The sequence below is a fragment of the Oncorhynchus mykiss genome, chromosome 26 (genome assembly GCF_013265735.2).
Source record: "Oncorhynchus mykiss isolate Arlee chromosome 26, USDA_OmykA_1.1, whole genome shotgun sequence".
Classification (NCBI taxonomy): domain Eukaryota; kingdom Metazoa; phylum Chordata; class Actinopteri; order Salmoniformes; family Salmonidae; genus Oncorhynchus; species Oncorhynchus mykiss.
The window spans coordinates 25,521,973-25,540,115 of record NC_048590.1 but is presented as its reverse complement, the minus strand read 5'-3'; the positions used below and the strand labels follow the sequence as shown (position 1 = coordinate 25,540,115).

General features: G+C 47.9%; 1 protein-coding gene across 4 annotated transcripts in view; it reads left to right on the top strand.

Moving 5' to 3' along the window:
• LOC110506476 (myotubularin-related protein 13) overlaps nt 1–18,143 on the top strand; it is a 145,939-nt gene that overhangs the window by 105,509 nt on the left and 22,287 nt on the right. For all 4 annotated transcript variants that reach the window (XM_036963284.1, XM_036963283.1, XM_036963282.1 and 1 more), the window contains exons 18-22: nt 6,678–6,845; nt 6,948–7,222; nt 8,696–8,868; nt 9,723–9,796; nt 17,909–18,104. In XM_036963284.1, coding sequence (XP_036819179.1) covers nt 6,678–6,845; nt 6,948–7,222; nt 8,696–8,868; nt 9,723–9,796; nt 17,909–18,104 — 886 coding nt within the window. The remainder of the gene's footprint in view (nt 1–6,677; nt 6,846–6,947; nt 7,223–8,695; nt 8,869–9,722; nt 9,797–17,908; nt 18,105–18,143) is intronic.

Genomic DNA, 18,143 nt, shown 5'->3' with positions numbered 1-18,143 from the left:
CCTGGCTAGTCTGGACCCTCCCCAGTGGACTGTCTTCAGCCCACAGTGCTGCTGCCCAACCTCTCCTCACTACAGAATGTAGGAAGCTTCCCAGCAATGTGCCCGCTCCCACAGAGTGTTTGTGGGAGAGACGTGTGTGTTTTTTGGTTTGTGTTTTGGGCAAATGTTCAAACTGAAGAGCCGCCTTTCATTGACCTATATTCTGCCCCTTCCTTCCCTCGGTCTGTCTGGTGTCTGGCAGGCCGCACAGTGAGGTCTGCGAAACGAACCACTCTTGGAACAACATATGTTCTTTACTTTAGAGGGCTTTGTGTCTGGTGAAGTCATCATAATGCAGCCAACAGGTTGAACTGTGTTTGACAGAAGCTTCTGGGTTAAACTGGGTTGGCGTGCTCTCTTGTGCTCAGTAAGTAGTTTACCTAAACTGCATGCAACCTTTTGTACAGGCCATATCTCAGTTAGCAGTGACAGGTTGTTGTATTGCTCTGTATAAATGTTTCTGAATTCCTCTGCAAATATACTACTTCTGATAAAAACCCTTCTTTACTACAAGCGTCAGCACTGTTTGGGTCAGTGTTATTGTGCCCTTTAATAAACTTCCATTTGTATTCATGTTTTGATTGTTGCAGTTGAATGTAGAGCGAAAGTAGAGCTCTGCCTACCTCCTTGGCTCTCTGAGGTAACAATCTACTTGGATGTGCCGTGGCAGCGGATGATTCTGGACTCAACACAGAAAACCGTTGGACTGTTTAAATTCTTTCTGCCCCAGTTTATGCGTGGAGGGATTGGAAGGTTTTCGCTGTCAAGTTGTTTTACGTTTGGTCCTGGGGAGAGCAGATGATTTACGTCGTGACCTTTGTGTCCCTGTGAGACGTCTAGAGCTGGACTCGTCTCTGTTTACTCTGCATTGTAGACCATTTATGTTAACAGTACATCCCGCGTGAATACTTATGGCATGATGGACTTGTTTGTTCCACACTTTTCCACGTCGTCTGTTTGTTTGACTCAGTCATTTGTGTAAATACATTGTTTGGATGGCGACGTCTTCAGTGCTACAGGACGCAAATACCTCTGACACAATAGTGATTCATGAGGAATAAGTCTAGAAAGATTGATTGGTCCAAGTCGGGATATTTTCTTCCCCCAGAGTCTCTGTCACAAAGGACCTAAAGAAATGTCTATTTTTATGCCCGTGGATGCCAAGTGATTTGCTCCAAAACAGACAAACTATTTTGTTGCCCAAGGCTGGTCAGGGATCAAACACGGCACTTTTCCTCCAGTGTCCAGATAGATACATGTCAACCAGCAGAGCTATGAGACATCATACCTCCCTTTAGAGCTGATGACATACCCTGAGCGATCACTCTGTATATGTCTCTCTCACTGTCTATCTAGCTCTATGGGCAAAACTGTATTATTGAAGAGTTACCACCTCTTCCTTCAGGTCCTTATGGGATCCCCTAGCCAGACCTTGAGCTATGTCTGGCTGTCTCGGTCTGTCTGGCTGTCTCTGTCTGTCTGGCTCTCTCTGCCTGTCTGGCTGGCTTTCTGTGTGTCTGGCTGGCTGTTTCTCTGTGTGTCTGGCTGGCTGTTTCTCTGTCTGGCTCTCTGGTTGTCTGACTGGCTCTCTGTCTGGCTAGCTGGATCTCTGGCTGGCTGACCCGCTGGCTGGCTGGCTTGCTCTCTTTGTGGCTGGCTTGCTCTCTTTGTGGCTGGCTTGCTCTCTTTGTGGCTGGCTTGCTGTCTTTGTGGCTGGCTGGCTCTCTGGCTGGCTGGCTCTCTGGCTGGCTCTCTTTGTGGTTGGCTGGCTCTCTGGCTGACTGGCTGGATCTCTGGCTGACTGGCTGGCTCTCTGGCTGGCTCTCTTTGGCTGGCTGGCTCTCTTTTGGCTGGCTGGCTTACATTCTGGCTGGCTGGCTGTCTTTGTGGCTGGCTGGCTCTCTGGCTGGCTGGCTCTCTGGCTGGCTCTCTGTATGGCTGGCTGGCTCTCTGGCTGACTGGCTGGCTGTCTTTGTGGCTGGCTGGCTCTCTTTGGCTGGCTCTCTGTGTGGCTGGCTTACTCTCTGGCTGGCTGGCTGTCTTTGTGGCTGGCTGGCTCTCTGTGTGGCTGGCTCTCTGGCTGGCTGGCTCTCTGGCTGGCTGGCTCTCTGGCTGGCTCTCTGGCTGGCTCTCTGGCTGGCTCTCTGGCTGGCTCTCTGGCTGGCTCTCTGGCTGGCTCTCTGGCTGGCTCTCTGGCTGGCTGGCTCTCTGTGTGGCAGGATGGCTCTCCTGCTGGATGGCTGGCTGGCTCTCTGGCTGGCTGGTTCTCTGTGTGGCTGGATGGCTCTCCTGCTGGATGGCCGCTGGCTCTCTGGCTGTGTGTCTGGCTCTCTGGCTGTGTGTCTGGCTCTCTGGCTGTGTGTGTCTGGCTCTCTGGCTGTGTGTGTCTGGCTCTCTGGCTGTGTGTGTCTGGCTCTCTGGCTGTGCGTCTGGCTCTCTGGCTGTGTGTCTGGCTCTCTGGCTGTGTGTCTGGCTCTCTGGCTGTGTGTCTGGCTCTCTGGCTGTCTGTCTGGCTCTCTGGCTGTCTGTCTGGCTCTCTGGCTGTCTGTCTGGCTCTCTGGCTGTCTGTCTGTTTGTCCGGCTCTCTGACTCTCTGGCTGTGTGTCTGGCTGTCTGACTCTCTGGCTGTGTGTCTGGCTCTCTGGCTGTGTGTCTGGCTCTCTGGCTGTCTGTGTGTCTGGCTGTCTGTGTTTCTGGCTGTCTGTGTTTCTGGCTGTCTGTGTGTCTGGCTGTCTGACTCTCTGGCTGTGTCTTTGAATCTCTGGCTGTGTGTCTGGCTGTGTCTCTGGCTCTCTGGCTGTGTCTCTGGCTGTGTGTCTAGCTCTCCGTCTGTGTCTCTGCGTCTCTGTCTGTGTCTGTTTCTCTCTCTGTCTGGGTCTCTGTGTCTGTCTCTGTTTGTCTGTCTGGGTCTGTGTCTCTGTCTGGGTCTCTGTGTGTATGTCTGGGTCTCTGGGTCTGTGTCTCTGTCTGGGTGTCTGGGAATCTTTCTGGGTCTGTTTCTGTGTCTGGGTCTCTCTGTGTCTGGGTCTCTCTGTGTCTGGGTCTCTCTGTGTCTGGGTCTCTCTGTGTCTGGGTCTTTCTGTGTCTGGGTCTCTCTGTGTCTGTGTCTCTGTCTGGGTCTCTCTCTGGGTCTCTGTCTGCGTCTCTGTCTGTCTGGGTCTCTGTCTCTGCCTTTGTCTGGGTCTCTGTCTGTCTGGAGTGACTGTCTCTCTCTGGAGTGACTGTCTCTGTCTGGAGTGATTGTCTCTGCCTGGAGTCACTGTCTCTGTCTGGAGTCACTGTTTCTGTCTGGGTCTCTCTCTCGGTCTCATGCTCGCTCGGTCGCTCTCTCTGTCTGTTTCTCTCTTGCTCTCTCTGTCTCTCTCTCGCTCTCTCTCTGTTTCTCTCTCTCTCTCGCTCTCTCTCTCTCTCTCTCTCTCTCTCTCTCTGTCTGTTTCTCGCTCTCTCTGTCTGTCTCTCGCTCTCTCTCGCTCTCTGTCTCGCTCTCTCTCTCTCTCAATTCAATTCAATTCAAGAGGCTTTATTAGCATGGGAAACATGTGTTAACATTGCCAAAGCAAGTGAGGTAGATAATATATAAAGTGAAATAAACAATAAAAATTAACTGTAAACATTACACATACAGAAGTTTCAAAACAATAAAGACAATCCAAATGTCATATTATATATATACAGTGTTTTAACAATGTACAAATGGTTAAAAGACACAAGATTAAAATAAATAAGCATAAATATGGGTTGTATTTACAATGGTGTTTGTTCTTCACTCTTTGCCCTTTTCTCGTGGCAACAGGTCACAAATCTTGCTGCTGTGATGGCACACTGTGGAATTTCACCCAGTAGATATGGGAGTTTATCAAAATGGGATTTGTTTTCGAGCACATAGCCTGTCTTCTCTTGAGAGCCATGTCTGCCTACGGCGGCCTTTCTCAATAGCAAGGCTATGCTCACTGAGTCTGTACATAGTCAAAGCTTTTCTTAATTTTGGGTCAGTCACAGTGGTCAGGTATTCTGCTGCTGTGTACTCTCTGTTTAGGGCCAAATAGCATTCTAGTTTGCTCTGTTTTTTTTGTTAATTCTTTCCAATGTGTCAAGTAATTATCTTTTTATTTTCTCATGATTTGGTTGGGTCTAATTGTGCTGCTGTCCTGGGGCTCTGTAGGGTGTGTTTGTGTTTGTGAACAGAGCCCCAGGACCAGCTTGCTTAGGGGACTCTTCTCCAGGTTAATCTCTCTGTAGGTGATGGCTTTGTTATGGAAGGTTTGGGAATCGCTTTCTTTTAGGTGGTTATAGAATTTAACGGCTCTTTTCTGGATTTTGATAATTAGTGGGTATCGGCCTAATTCTGCTCTGCATGCATTATTTACTCTCTCTCTCTCTCTCTCTTGCTCTCTGTCTGTCTCTCTCTCTCTTGCTCTGTCTGTCTCTCTGTCTCTCTGTCTCTCTGTCTGTCTGTCTGTCTGTCTGTCTCTGTCTGTCTCTGCCTGTCTCTGCCTGTCTGGGTCTCTGTCTGGGTCTCTGTCTGGGTCTCGGTTTGCGTCTCTGTCTGGGTCTCTACCTCTGTCTGGAGTCACCGACTCTGTCTGGGTCTCTGCCTGGGCCTCTGTCTGTCTGGAGTCACCGACTCTGTCTGGGTCTCGGTCTCTGGCTCGGGCTCTCTGTCTGTCTGTCTCTGTCTGTCTCTGTCGGTCTGTCTGTCTGTCTGTCTGTCTGTCTGTCTGTCTGTCTGTCTGTCTGTCTGTCTGTCTGTCTGTCTGTCTGTCTGTCTGTCTGTCTCCCTCTCTCTCTGTCTCTCTCTCTTCCAGCCCTGCATTCCTTTTCTACATTTGGCAAGTGGAACATTCATATGGGCCTCTGAGGGTCATCTACCTCCATCCCTCCATCTGTCTTATCTTGTCCCTCTGCTCTGTGTAGTAGGTTATGACTGCAGCCTAGACCCTGGCTCCCCTCTGTTATCAGAGCAGGGAGAGCCAACCGGCCGTGGTCAACCTGACCTCCAGACAACTGAGCAGGCTGTGTGTTTAACAGGAGAGGACACACACACCTCCACTCAATCCGCTGCAAAACCCACACACCATATGACATGAGAGCATGATGACTAATATTGTAAATATTGTTCTCTGGTGCAGGTCCCAGAATAACAGCTGCATTAAAGCGTCTACTGTTCTTGTTTTTCATATTGGTCGATGTTCCATGAATGGCCACGGTTCATTCATTTCCATCCTTTAACACTGACCCCTGTGCATTTAGTCTAAATTCTTTAATCCAATCAGGTAATCTGTAAGTCTATTAGCGCCACGGTTTGTCCTGAAAACACTTGCGGCCGTGTCAGATTTGTCGACAGAGGGTCGACAGAGGGTTGGTAGACCAGCCCCCTGCTCTCCCTGTAAATGGCTGAGTGTGGAGGACACCGTGTTCCTGTGAAGATGTAATGTGTATAAAACATTCCCGGGGAAATGAAACTATCCGTACGAGCTTTGAAATTGGCGTGATCCTCCTTACTTCCCTAACGATATGAAGCTGCACTCTGACGGACTGCGTACATTTGGAGGTGAATTATGTATTTGTGACAGTGGTTTAGACAGGAGGCTTACGAGTGGATTTATCATTTACATCAGAGGGATAGGGCTGTCCTGAGCAGGGAGGAAACAGAGCAGGCGGTCTACTGCTGCCCTCCAACGGCCTTCAAACCTCTCTGGAGAGGAGAGACGATGAGCTACACAGCCCATCGTACACTAGAATCACTTCCAACCCCAGTCTCACCTTTGAACTTCCGCCCACTGCTCTCTCACTCCCCCAGGGCTCTGTGCTCGGACCCCTGCCCTCGGTTAAGCCTCAGCAGGGTGCCGGGACTGTAGCTATTTTAGTTCTGCTTCCTCGTAACTACAGTAGCCCCACTGCCGCTGATTATTCAGGGAGAACCAAGACGATAATGAACAGCGCCGTGTTGTATTGTGTCAGGCTCAGAGGGAAGAAATCAGAAGCTAATCTAATAAGAGGCTTGAGCGTCGCTAAAGAAAGACACATGGCCTTCAGACTCGGCCAGGGGGAAGAGAGGAACATAGAGGTGGGGTGGGGTAAGGATGTTAATTTATAAACAGTGTTGTGTTCTTGGGTTTGGGACTGGTAGGTGCTACAGCTGTTGCCAAACATTCATTTGTTTATATCGGGACATAGGAACAGTCTTCATGGCTTTAGCAGAGCTGCATGCTCCCTCTAGGTGCTGTGTGCAGGTGCTTCACTTCACTATTCATACCGTGGAAAAACCCTCAGGGCCCTGTTTTTAGTGCTCATCCAGAGAGAGAGCGGGAGCCTGACGTTCTTCGTGTGGTGTTGTATGTGTTAAAAACTTACAGCCCACGAGAAATGATTGATTGTGCTTGAAACCTTTGGCAGCGTTGGATTCTTTTCCTATTTCCACCCAGGTTTTAATGGTCGTCTTTACAAGCTATGCTCACCACAGCCCAGTTAGTTTCACGAGTTGTGAGACGTTGAGCCCAAACTACTCTCTTGTACGTTCAGTCAAAAGCAGACAGTCAGCAGGTCTGAACGTTTTGCTGGTCAGCGCTTCAGTGTAAACTGTTGAAAACTTCGACTCCTCAGCCTCTTACTGTCAAAATATTCCCTTGTGTCTGCAGAAACTGCCAGCTGGTGTGAGCCAGTTTGCCTACACCTGTGTCCAGGACCATCCCATTTGGACCAATCAGCAGTTCTGGGAGGCCACGTTCTACAGCGAGGTCCAGAACCAGATCCGAGCCCTGTACCTCACCGCCCCTGACAAACTAGGCATCAGTGCCAGGCTAAAGGTAAGAGAATGAGAGGTTCCATACAATGGTCTTTCTTCTCTCACTTTTTTAGGCCCATATGCAGAATGACACTGAACACCCCCATATCTTTCTCCCCCCCAGGAACAAGGTCCCCTGCCCCCGGCGGCCCCCAGCGCCTTGGAGCGCACGGCCATGGACCTGGCGGCGGAGCAGCTGCGCGCCTGGCCCTGCCTCAGCAAGGAGAAGCAGCAGGAGCTGGTGAAGAACGAGGAGAGCACAGTGTTCAGCCAGGCCATCCACTACGCCAGCCTCCTCGTCTACCTGCTGGTCCCCCTGGACACCAGCAAGAACAAGCTGCTCAGAGCCAACCCCGTCGCTGACTGGGAGAGCGGCAGCAACAGCATCGTCACCAACAGGCAAGCAGAGCAGCTGGTTGCGCCTCACTGCACCCCACTGATACTCAGTCAGTTCAATCTGACACCTAGCTATTCGCCACAGCTATATCAACAGTTAGTTTGGCACAGTACACAGAAGCTCATGGCCCCCTAGAGTGAAATGCACTCGATCGGAAAGAGAAAAAGAGCTGAAATGTAAGGTTGTTATCTAGGACGATAGCGCTCTTGCTTGGGGAGTATTTTGTACTTTGTCATAAAGGTGACGATAAGTTTGTGGGCGGACATGGCATTAATCTCCTCTCCTCTAAAACGGATCAGTGTACAGCACCTCCTCAGCCATATCCTGCCCACTCCCACGTCCATCCTGTTGGCTGTCCGATCACCTGCTGGAGTTTCAGCCTCAGGTCTGCCAGAGGGGGCGACCTCCACTCAGCCTGTCTGTGGTGGTGGGGGGCGACATCCACTCAGCCTGTCTGTGGTGGTGGGGGGCGACATCCACTCAGCCTGTCTGTGGTGGTGGGGGGCGACATCCACTCAGCCTGTCTGTGGTGGTGGGGGGCGACATCCACTCAGTCTGTCTGTGGTGGTGGGGGGCGACCTCCACTCAACCTGTCTGTGGTGGTGGGGGGCGACCTCCACTCAGTCTGTCTGTGGTGGTGGGGGGCGACCTCCACTCAGTCTGTCTGTGGTGGTGGGGGGCGACCTCCACTCAGCCTGTCTGTGGTGGTGGGGGGCGACCTCCACTCAGCCTGTCTGTGGTGGTGGGGGGCGACCTCCACTCAGCCTGTCTGTGGTGGTGGGGGGCGACCTCCACTCAGCCAAAAGAAACAAAGATTGGGATTTCCAGTGCTCCGCACTAATAGTAATGTGTACCAAGTTTGGAAAATTTGCACGTGTGGCTTTTCTCAGAAATGGAGAAGGGTCTGCCAAGGCCTTATCTCCAGAGTTTCTCACTTTCACTTTCTGTATGCGCTGCTGCTACACGGTAGCCCCCTAGCTAGTCCCCTCTGAAGTGTATTACTGGAGAGTTTAGGCCCTTTGAGTTGTTTACATGGAGAATGTTGAAGACTACACCTTGATGAATCCTTTAGTTCTTATTTTGCCACTAGTTTCATGAGTAGGGGGGGAAAGGCGATGGCCACACTGTGTTCATTTGGTTATTTTTTTCCCCTCTTTTGGTTCTTGCCCCAGACTTGTTTTGTTTCTCACAGAGAGACTTCTGGATCTGTGTGTTTGTAAACCCCACGGGACGTTACATCACCGTCCCATGTGAAAAGTGTAGCGTGGCCAAGAGACCGAGTGAGAGGTCCTGGCATCACAGCTGACCTCTCGCCAGACTGCTGGGGTGCCATGCTCACAGACCTCAGACACGCTATATCGTCATGTGCATCTCTGGGAAAACTTCAAGCGTCCTTCTCTGCAGCCTGTTCTATTCTCATGCCATTAATGAAGACTAAAATCTGATATATCTAAAATGTAAATGTGTGTTTTCAGTATTGCAGGCAGTGTGGCGGAGAGCTTTGACACAGAGAGTGGCTTTGAGGACTCTGAGAACAGCGACGTGGCCAACTCTGTGGTACGGTTCATCGCCCGCTTCATTGACAAGGTGTGCACCGAGAGTGGCGTCAGCCAGGACCACATCAAGAGTTTGCATAGCATGATCCCAGGTACCGTACGACCCCCAGTCAACCTCAATACTACCAAATACAACGTCAATTAAACCCCAATACACCTCTATCCAGGAGCTCTGTAGCTAGCAAGCACCGTGACCTCTGACTTCAGTAGCAAACTCCCACTGTCCTAATTCTGTGAGCTTTATCAGTTTATTTTTCCCAAGGTATCCCTGGAAGCTGATTGAAGTGTGTATTCTGAGTGCAGGCCTGTAGCGCTGTGGAGTCCTACAGCCTCTGAGCAGATTAACTCTTTGACAAACAGTGAGCTCCAAAAGTATTGGGACAGTAACACATTTTTTGTGGTTTTGGCTCTGTACTCCAGCACTTTACAAAATAGAATATTTCTAAACACTTCAACTTTCTCAGTCATCCTTATTCACGATTCGTTCAGGATTAAATGGAATCACGGTAACAACCACATTAATGTAGACATGTTTAGAAACATGCCTCCCGAGTAGCGCAGTGGTCTAAGGCACTTTGGTGGTCTAAGCGCAGTGGTCTATGGCACTGCATCGCAGTACTAGCTGTGCCACTAGAGATCCTGGTTCGAGTCCAAGCTCTATCGCAGGAGGCTTATATACAAAAAAATGACGCAATACATTATTTACCAAAGGCCATATGGATGAAAATACCCTCAAATTAAAGCTGACAGTTTAACCTCATAGTCATTGTATCATCCCAGTACTTGTGTATCTCACTGTAGGTGGTGGTCTTCAAATCTGTAAATATAGGCTTCTTGGGGTTGTAATTAGGGGTGTAGAAGCATGTGTTTATGTTTACCTGGGTTGGGTAACGTGTTTTTGTGTGTGCATGACATTGTGCTAACTGGTCATGACCTCTGACCCCAGGCATCGTGGCCATGCAGATGGAAACTCTGGAGGCAGTCCACAGGGAGAGCAGGAGGCTGCCGCCCATCCAGAAGGTAGGTACTGCCCTGCACTGGGCCATCCATCCAGAAGATAGGTACTGCCCTGCACTGGGCCACCCATCCAGAAGGTAGGTGCTGCCCTGCACTGGGCCACCCATCCAGAAGGTAGGTGCTGCCCTGCACTGGGCCACCCATCCAGAAGGTAGGTACTGCCCTGCACTGGGCCATCCATCCAGAAGATAGGTACTGCCCTGCACTGGGCCACCCATCCAGAAGGTAGGTACTGCCCTGCACTGGGCCACCCATCCAGAAGATAGGTACTGCCCTGCACTGGGCCTCCCATCCAGAAGGTAGGTACTGCCCTGCACTGGGCCTCCCATCCAGAAGGTAGGTACTGCCCTGCACTGGGCCACCCATCCAGAAGATAGGTACAGTTACCCTGCACTGGGCCACCCATCCAGAAGGTAGGTGCTGCCCTGCACTGAACCACCGAGTTCTCTAATATGTCTGTCTGAATAGAAATGGAGTTTATCAACCATGAATATCAGTACCATTTGGATTATTTTATTGTATTGTAAATAAAAATAGAATATTTCTAAACACTTCAACTTTCTCAGTCATCCTTATTCACAATTCGTTCAGGATTATCCGGAATCACGGTAACAACCACATTAATGTAGACATGTTTAGAAACATGCCTCCCGAGTAGCGCAGTGGTCTAAGGCACAGTGGTGGTCTAAGCGCATTGGTCTAAGGCACTGCATTGCAGTACTAGATGTGCCACTAGAGATCCTGGTTCGAGGCCAAGCTCTATCGCAGGAGGCTCACGGGGCTTTGCACAATTGGCCCAGCATCGTCTGGGTTAGACGAGGGTTTGGCCGGCAGGGATGTTCCTGTCCCATTGAGCTCTAGCGACTCCTGTAGCGAGCCGGGCGCAGTGCAAACTAACACAGTCACCAAGTGTACAGTGTTTCCTCCGACACATTGATGCGACTGGTTTCCGGGTTAAGCGGGCGTAGTCAAGAAGCAGTGCGGCTTGGTTGGGTTGTGTTTCGGAGGACGCGCGGCTCTTGACCTTCGCCTCTCCCGAGTCCGTACGGGACTTGCAGCGATGGGACAGGACTGGAACTACCAATTGGATACCATGAAATTGGGGAGAAAAAAGGGGTAAAATAATTATAAATATTAAAAAAAGAGGTGTTTAGAATTTGAAACTCTAATCTGTCATCAAAATCATTGTCATTTCACCGGATGTTGTCGAGGTGGGACGCTAGCCCAAAGAGGTTAATGATTGGAGTAATTCTTTGTGCCTTTTGAAGTAAACCTGTGTCCTTTGATAATGAAGTGGTGTTAGAACCCCTATTTTACTGGCAGTGGTGTTAGAACCCCTATTCTCCTGGAAGTGGTGTTAGATCCCCTATTCTCCTGGAAAGGGTGTTAGAACCCCTATTTTACTGGCAGTGGTGTTAGAACCCCTATTCTCCTGGAAGTGGTTAGATCCCCTATTCTCCTGGAAAGGGTGTTAGAACCCCTATTTTACTGGCAGTGGTGTTAGAACCCCTATTCTCCTGGAAGTGGTGTTCGAACCCCTATTCTCCTGGAAGTGGTGTTAGAACCCCTATTCTCCTGGAAATGGTGTTAGAACCCCTATTTTACTGGCAGTGGTGTTAGAACCCCTATTCTCCTGGAAGTGGTTAGATCCCCTATTCTCCTGGAAAGGGTGTTAGAACCCCTATTTTACTGGCAGTGGTGTTAGAACCCCTATTCTCCTGGAAGTGGTGTTCGAACCCCTATTCTCCTGGAAGTGGTGTTAGAACCCCTATTCTCCTGGAAGTGGTGTTAGAACCCCTATTCTCCTGGAAGTGGTGTTAGAACCCCTATTCTCCTGGAAGTGGTGTTAGAACCCCTATTCTCCTGGAAGTGGTGTTAGAACCCCTATTCTCCTGGAAGTGGTGTTAGAGAACCCCTATTCTCCTGGAAGTGGTGTTAGAGAACCCCTATTCTCCTGGAAGTGGTGTTAGATCCCCTATTCTCCTGGAAGTGGTGTTAGATCCCCTATTTTACTGGAAGTGGTGTTAGATCCCCTATTCTCCTGGAAGTGGTGTTGGAACCCCTATTCTTCTGGAAGTGGTGTTAGAACCCCTATTTTCCTGGAAGTGGTGTTGGAACCCCTATTTTACTGGAAGTGGTGTTGGAACCCCTATTTTACTGGAAGTGGTGTTGGAACCCCTATTTTACTGGAAGTGGTGTTAGAACCCCTATTCTCCTGGAAGTGGTGTTAGATCCCCTATTTTACTGGAAGTGGTGTTAGAACCCCTTTTCTCCTGGAAGGGGTGTTAGAACCCCTATTCTCCTGGAAGGTGTGTTAGAACCCCTATTCTCCTGGAAGGTGTGTTAGAACCCCTATTCTCCTGGAAGGTGTGTTAGAACCCCTATTCTCCTGGAAGTGGTGTTGGAACCCCTATTCTCCTGGAAGTGGTGTTAGATCCCCTATTTTACCTGAAGTGGTGTTAGAACCCCTTTTCTCCTGGAAGGGGTGTTAGAACCCTTATTCTCCTGGAAGTGGTGTTGGAACCCCTATTTTACTGGAAGTTGTGTTGGAACCCCTATTCTCCTGGAAGTGGTGTTAGATCCCCTATTTTCCTGGAAGTGGTGTTAGAACCCCTTTTCTCCTGTAAGTGGTGTTAGAACCCCTTTTCTCCTGTAAGTGGTGTTAGAACCCCTATTCTCCTGGAAGTGGTGTGCTGTAGCTGAAGTGCCTATCATCCAGTAATGTTGCAGTCGTCAGATTGTCATCACTCATCAAACATCAGACTGGGGTTATTACAGTGAAGCCAGGCTACAGTAGTCATGGATGCTGTTGTGCTCCTTACCACACTGCCAGCTCTTGATAGGTCTCTGCGGGCCCAGTGTAATTGATTTGTAAGTTTGTCTGGCAGGGCCTTGTCTGACATTTATGGCTGAGGCCATGTTGTACACATCTCTGCTTTCAGCAGCACATTCAATCCTATGAACTCTGTAAACAAGCGCAGGAATGACCCTGGTGGGCCATCAGCACAGAGATTTATGACTCGTAGAGTTGGAGCTCTCCTTGCTTCTATGTGGAACCTGCTACTGCTTTGGCCCAAGGTTCAGGCGGAGGAGGAGGTAGCGCTGTTGGGTCTGTCGGGATTAAACAATCAGCTAAGGGAGCTGGGCGTACTGGTGTACCTTGGGCACTCCAAGCTACAAGCAGTGAAAATGGTCACTGTGATAAGTAGCTATCACTGGCTCTAATGTCTAGTGTGTGTAGGGGTGAATACTTTGTTAGAGTTCCAGCTGGCAGCCTCATTGGGGTGCTAGGGGACCGTTGGGACCTTTAACACACTGGCCCCTGGCCCTGGGCCATCCAACACCAGCAGGACCATGTTCCTCTTATCTATTGGCCAGAACTCAACCGCAAAGCCTCTGGACCTACCTGACCTTAGCATGGATGTCCCTTCAGGTAGAGCAGAGCTTTCCTCTGCTAGAGAGTAAACAGAAAATACCACACCCCACACACACACAAAGGCTGTGATCATCTGATGGACCAGTGACACCATTCTGTTCCCCATGGAAAATATGAACACTGCACAGAACCATGCCCTTCTGACTAGAGGGCATTTACTGTCTAGGCCCCCTCACACAAGAGTGCTCAACTTGGCTACAGTTTGATGAGCTAGAGAGACAAAGCAGTGTTAGACCAGCTGCTTTCAGACCTGGCTCTGCTGGGGAGCTGATGAGAAACCGACTTCCAACACAGTGGAATGGAGTTTGGATTTACAGGTTGCTACGAAGCACCTCAAAGCAGATGTTCAGCAGTTGTCAGTGCTCATTGACGAGAGGTTTGCTTTGGATCCTCCAGCATTTCTTGAAGCATGTAAATCAACATATAGTGGTAGTGTGTGGTAAAAGTTGAGTTAATAATTCAGAAGGTCACTGGAAAGATGTTGCGTAGACTACACTCAATGCATATATCAAAATGAACTAAATGAATTATTGTAGTAGTAAAAAATGGAGGACCAAATGATTAACTTGGGAGTATTACTGGTGATTAGTCTCCACGGAACACATGCTTTGTTTTTCTTGGCATCGCATTAGTAACTAGGAAGCAGTGTTATACGCTATTTGATGCTGAGTGTCCGTGTAACACACAGTGTGTTGGTGATGTGTTGCATTTATGTTGTGTGTGTGTGTGTGTGATACGTTTGTCTTCGATATGCTCAGCTGTTGTTTAGGTGCAACGTTTGTGTTGATGTCTATCCTTATCCAATGCACTGATATGTTGACATTAGGGCTGAGGGTCATCTGTTCTTTTAACTATTGGTCTATCTATTGGTCTACATTTTTAAATGTGTATTTTTCCATATATAGACACACCCTATGTGTTTGAATAAATCAACTACAGTGCCTTGGGAAAGTATTCAGACCCCTTGACCTTTCCCCCATTTTGTTATGTTACAGCCTTATTTTAAAATATATTTTTTTCCATCATCAATCCTCAGTGCCAGCAGCATACCACCCTGCCTCCCACTGCTGGCTTACTTCTGAAGCTAAGCAGGGTTGGTCCTGGTCAGTCCCTGCATGGGAGACCAGATGCTGCTGTTGGAGGGCCAGTAGGAGGCAATCTTTCCTCTGGTCTAAAAAATGATCCCAAATCCCCAGGTCAGTGATTGGGGACATTGCTCTATGTAGGGTGCCGTCTTTTGGATGGGTCGTTAAACGGGTGTCCTGACTTTCTGTGGTCACTAATTACACCTAATCATCCCCAGCTTACAATTGGCTCATTCATCTCCTCTCCTCCAGGTCATTGCTGTAAATGAGAATGTGGTCTCAGTCAACTTACCTGGTAAAATAAGGGTTAAAAAAAAAAAAATACCAAAATCAACACACACACTACCCCATAATGACAAAGCAGAAACAGGTTTATAGAAATGTTTGCTAATTTATAAAAATAAAAAGTAGTATTCAGAACCTTTACTCTGTACTTTGTTGAAGCACCTTTGGCAGTGTTTACACCCTCAAGTCTTCTTGGGTATGATGCTACAATCTTGGCACACCTGTATTTGGGGAGTTTGTCCCATTCTTCTCTGCAGATCCTCTCAAGCTCTGTCAAGTTGGATGGATGGGAAGCGTTGCTGCATAGCTATTTTCAAGTCTCCAGAGATGTTTTATCGGGTTCAAGTCTGGGCCACTCAAGGACATTCAGAGACTTGTCCCGAAGCCACTCCTGTGATGTCTTGGCTGTGTGCTTAGGGTCATTATCCTGTTGGAAGGGGAACATTCGCCCCAGTCGGAAGTCCTGAGCGATCTGGAGCAGGTTTTCATCAAGGATCTCTCTGTACTCATCTCTCTGTTCATCTTTGTATTGATCCTGTCTAGTCTCCCAGTGAAAGCTGCTGAAAAACATCCCCACTGCATGATGCTGTCACCATCATGCTTCACCGTAGGGATGGTGCCAGGTTTCCTCCAGACGTGACGCTTGGCATTCAGGCCAAAGAGTTCAACCTTAGTTTCATCAGACCAGAGAATCTTGTTTTTCATGGTCGGAGAGTCTTCCAAGTGCCTTTTGGCAAACTCCAAGTGGACTGTCATGTGCCTTTTTGCTCATGAGTGGCTTCTGTCTGGCCACTCTACTATACAGGCCTGATTGGTGGAGTGCTGCAGAGATGGTCGTCCTTCTGAAAGATTCTAGCATCTCCACAGAGAAACTTTAGAGCTCTATCAGTGACCATCTGGTTCATGGTTCATGGTTCATGGTTCATCATCTGGTTCCTTCTCCCCCGATTGCTCAGTTTGGCCGGGCGGCCAGCTCTAGGAGTCTTGGTGGTTCCAAACTTCTTCCATTTAATAATGGAGGCCACTGTGTTCTTGGAGACCTTCAATGCTGCAGAAGTGTTTTGGTACCTTTCCCCAGATCTGTGCCTCGACACAATCCTGTCTCGGAGCTCTAGGACAATTCCTTCGACCTCATGGCTTGGTTTTTGCTCTGACATGCACTGCCAACTGTGGGACCTTATATAGACAGGTGTGTGCCTTTCCAAATCATGTCCAATCAATTTAATTTCCCACAGGTTATAGAAACATCTCAAGGATGATCAATGGAAAAAAGGATGCACCTGAGCTCAATTTCGAGTCTCAATGCAAGGGTCTGAATACCTATGTAACAAGGTTTTTCTATTTATTTTTAATACATGTGCAGGAAATTCTAAAAACCTGTTTTCACTTTGTCATTATGGGGTATTGTGTGTAGATTGCTGAGGAAAATGTTTTATTTAATACTTTTAGAATAAGGCTGTTATGTGGAAAAAGTCCAGGAATCTGAATACTTTCTGAAGGCATTGTATATGTACTGAGTTTGTCTGGTGTTTTATTCCAACTATTTGATGAAATAAGACACACAAATGACTCAAGAAGGGAGCCCGATAGCCACGCTGTGTTAAAATGAAATGACGATGAGTGCCTGGGTGACTGGTGCACGTTGTCTCTTTCCCCTCCCTGCTGCAGCGAACAGGCACCACAGCAAGTGTTTATCGCCGCTATCTGTGCTGAAGCTGCAACATAATTACAGCCATTTTATTTATTTCTTGTTTCTGACTGAAAGGTTCTGTTACCGAAATACCTCATTTGTTTAGGAAAAACATTCCCTCAACCCTTGCTCTCTTTATGTGAAAAATGTATGCACCGCATGCACGCAACCAATAAGGCCTGACCTATAACCTATCATAATCACAATAATATTTGGTTATAACAAACTCTGAGCACCGTAATACAGGTGACAGCAAAATGGATGCGGAGGACGTGAAAAAATAACTTCGAAGCGGGTGAATGTCTACTGGCTGCTCAGGAGGGAAAGGGGAAGTCAGATCTGTGGAAGACATTTGACTTAGTGTTGCGTCAGTATTATGTGTGCCAAACAGTTGCTGCTAGATTACAATATCATTTTTTCTGACCATTTGGAACAGTGTAAACAACACTAAATAAGTGGACCAGAGAGTCTGTATCAAGCCTTTATTACAGCAGACTAAAAACAGTTGCATGCATTCATGAATTGTGGTTTGTTGTTTGGGCTAATTATTGAAAGCTTCCTTTGTTATTTAATTTTAAAACGAAAATGCTTATTTGCAATTTCAAAACATGAATGTTGCTGTGATGGCATGAAAGAATGATTGATTAATACAGTAGCCTATACTGTATATTGAAATATAGGCCTAAGTAAGTTATGGTATTAAGACTAAACAGGACGCACTCTTTTGCATACAGCTCGATGGTGGTTATACAAGGCTGCTATACCAAGACCACTAATGATAACGACATTACTTATTAATATAATGATGATTATAATAATAATTGTAATAATAACAGTAAGGAGATCAAGGACAAGGAGGCTACAGGAGTGAGAGCTGGGTACATATTATGTGTGACAAACAGGTGCTGTTAGATTACAATATAATTTTTCTGCCTGTTTGGAACTGTGTAAACAACACTAAATACATTATAAGTAATACCAGTCTGTACTAACCCCCCCCCCCCCCCCCCCCCAAAAAAAAAATGTAAAGCTTAAATTACAGCGTAACAATGACTAAAAACAGCCGAATCTGTGAAATTGCTTTATCTTGACATTTTGCTGTTGCATGAGGCCTGGTCCTCATGGATTCATTAGGTTATTAACTAATCACTCAAACAGGCAACAGAAGCAAGACCTGTCTTATTTCTGTAGATATATATGGATGATTTATAAAGAGGCACATTTCAATTCTACTCTGCATTGAAGATTATTTCAGGACCGCGGACAGCGACTGTATCCAATTCGGGAGAATGCGAATTTGTTATAAAATAATATTCAATAGATTTATTATTGTTGCACTAATATGATCATATACAATTATCTTCCGCAATGAATTAGTCCACTGAGACAGGTGCAAATCAGACAGGTTTCTTGTCCACCATGAAGAAAAGAAAATAGTGACTGCTCGACTAAAGAAATCTCGTTCAACCAACAGCCTACCGACCAGACAATCAACCAGTCAGCTAAATGGGGTCAGCCCTAGTTGACATGCTTAAGTACATGGTGTGCGTGCAGGTATCAGTACATACAGTATGTTCTGATGGAGTGTGTTTGACATGTGCATCCTCTACGCCACCCAGCCTAAGATCCTGCGCCCAGCGCTGCTCCCTGGTGAAGAGTTTGTGTCGGAGGGTCTTAGAGTGGTCCTGGACCCTGATGGCAGAGAGGAGGCTACGGGGGGGATGCTCGGGGGACCGCACATTCTGCCAGCAGAGGGAGCCCTCTTCCTCACCTCCTACCGCATCATCTTCAAGGGCTCCCCACACGACCCACTAGGTAAATCATCCAGCTAGCATCTAATTATTATTCCTTCTT